The following is a 1420-nucleotide window of genomic DNA, read 5'->3' on the forward strand; positions in this document are numbered from 1 at the left end:
CCCGGCCCCTAGCCCTGAACCTCCAGCCCCTGGACCCTCTCCCAACCCCTGGCCTGCGCCCTGCGGTGAGGCCCTTCCGCAGCCCTGCGGCGGCCTGATCACTCGCCGTGCCACCTCCAGCGACTACCACAAGAAGCAGGAGGCCCTGCGGGCGCTGCAGAAGAAGGCGCTGGACAAGAACCCCGATGAGTTCTACTTCCAGATGACGCACACCAAGCTGCAGGTGAGACCTGAGGCGCTGCGACGGGTCGCTCCCGCCTTTTCCTCTCTTGTTTCCATTTTAATGTGTGGGTTAGTTACCAGCGTAGAAGGTTTGGCACAATTGAGAGACTTGGGAGAAGGGAGAGCATCTGTGGGCACCGGACAGCAGAGGCCTTCTGCTTTCTGTGAGAGCTCGCTGCGGCAGGGGAGACACCCGCACTTCTGAGTACAGTCTGCCATCTGGTTTTAGGATGGAGTTCATGTAATTAAGCAGCCAAAGGATGAGGTGACCCCTGAACAAGTGAAAGTGATGAGGACGCAGGATCTCAAGTATGTGGAAATGAAAAGAGTGGCAGAAGCCAAGGTAATACTTTGTTTTTTCAGTGTTCCTCAATTGGCTGAGGAACTTTATTTTTTTGTGGTTGTTGGCTGTTTGTGTTTATGGTTGGTGAAATTGGGTTTGTGTAATACCAGAAATGACAGGTGAAAATGTCAGTGGAGTTCTGTATGGATCCTCAGGGTGTAACCTGTACTAAAAACCTCACTGTATATTGGATGTCCTAAAATAAGGCAAATTTCTGCGCAAATTTCAGATGTTAAACACTTTTTTTCTCATATTTAACAAGCATAGAGGATTATTGTTACTGAAATAGGTTGAATATTCTAGGCAGACAGTACACATTTGACAACTTCTGAAAATGATTTATTCCCTGGTATTGGTCCACATGTTACCATTAGTGGAACTACATTAAACAATGTGGTCAACATACTTAATCAAAGCTAAATAAATTCAGCTTTGGATTTTCCTTCAGACTTTTGCTAGCACTTTCAAGGTAATCCTTTCTGTTTTGTCTGATATCAAGGTAAGTTACACATGTTTGAAAAATGATTTGTGCATATTTGGCTGGGTAGTACTAGAAATTACTGTTAACCTCAATCTGAGAAGGTTTTGAGGAGACAACATAAATATAGACTAAGTATGTTTAAAGAAGACTGAAAAAGAAGACAGATCTTTTTCAGATTCACCTTGTTACAGATACTCAGCAAAACTGAGATCAACTTTTCCTTTCTGCAGAAAATTGAAAGGCTGAAGTCGGAGCTCCATCTCCTGGATGCTGAGGGGAAGCAGCCCAACAAGCATGTGTTCTTCTTTGATACCAAAAAAGAAGGTAAGATACATAAAGCCTTTGTCTGAACTTTTTTTTTTTTTTTTTTTAAT

At 43.9% G+C, this 1420-nt stretch overlaps 1 protein-coding gene across 1 annotated transcript in view; it reads left to right on the forward strand.

Moving 5' to 3' along the window:
- Position 1: 1 nt before the first annotated feature.
- The window catches only part of UTP11 (UTP11 small subunit processome component), a gene marked incomplete at its 5' end in the record, with an annotated part of 4584 nt that continues 3165 nt past the window's right edge, over positions 2 to 1420 (forward strand). Inside the window, 3 exons of the mRNA XM_085311110.1 lie at positions 2 to 223; positions 452 to 565; positions 1277 to 1370. Of these exons, the coding sequence (XP_085167236.1) occupies positions 2 to 223; positions 452 to 565; positions 1277 to 1370 (430 nt within the window). The remainder of the gene's footprint in view (positions 224 to 451; positions 566 to 1276; positions 1371 to 1420) is intronic.

Source organism: Rhea americana, unplaced genomic scaffold (assembly GCF_003343005.1).
Source record: "Rhea americana isolate MKP2758 unplaced genomic scaffold, rheAme1 scaffold_331, whole genome shotgun sequence".
In the NCBI taxonomy this organism is placed as follows: Eukaryota; Metazoa; Chordata; class Aves; order Rheiformes; family Rheidae; genus Rhea; species Rhea americana.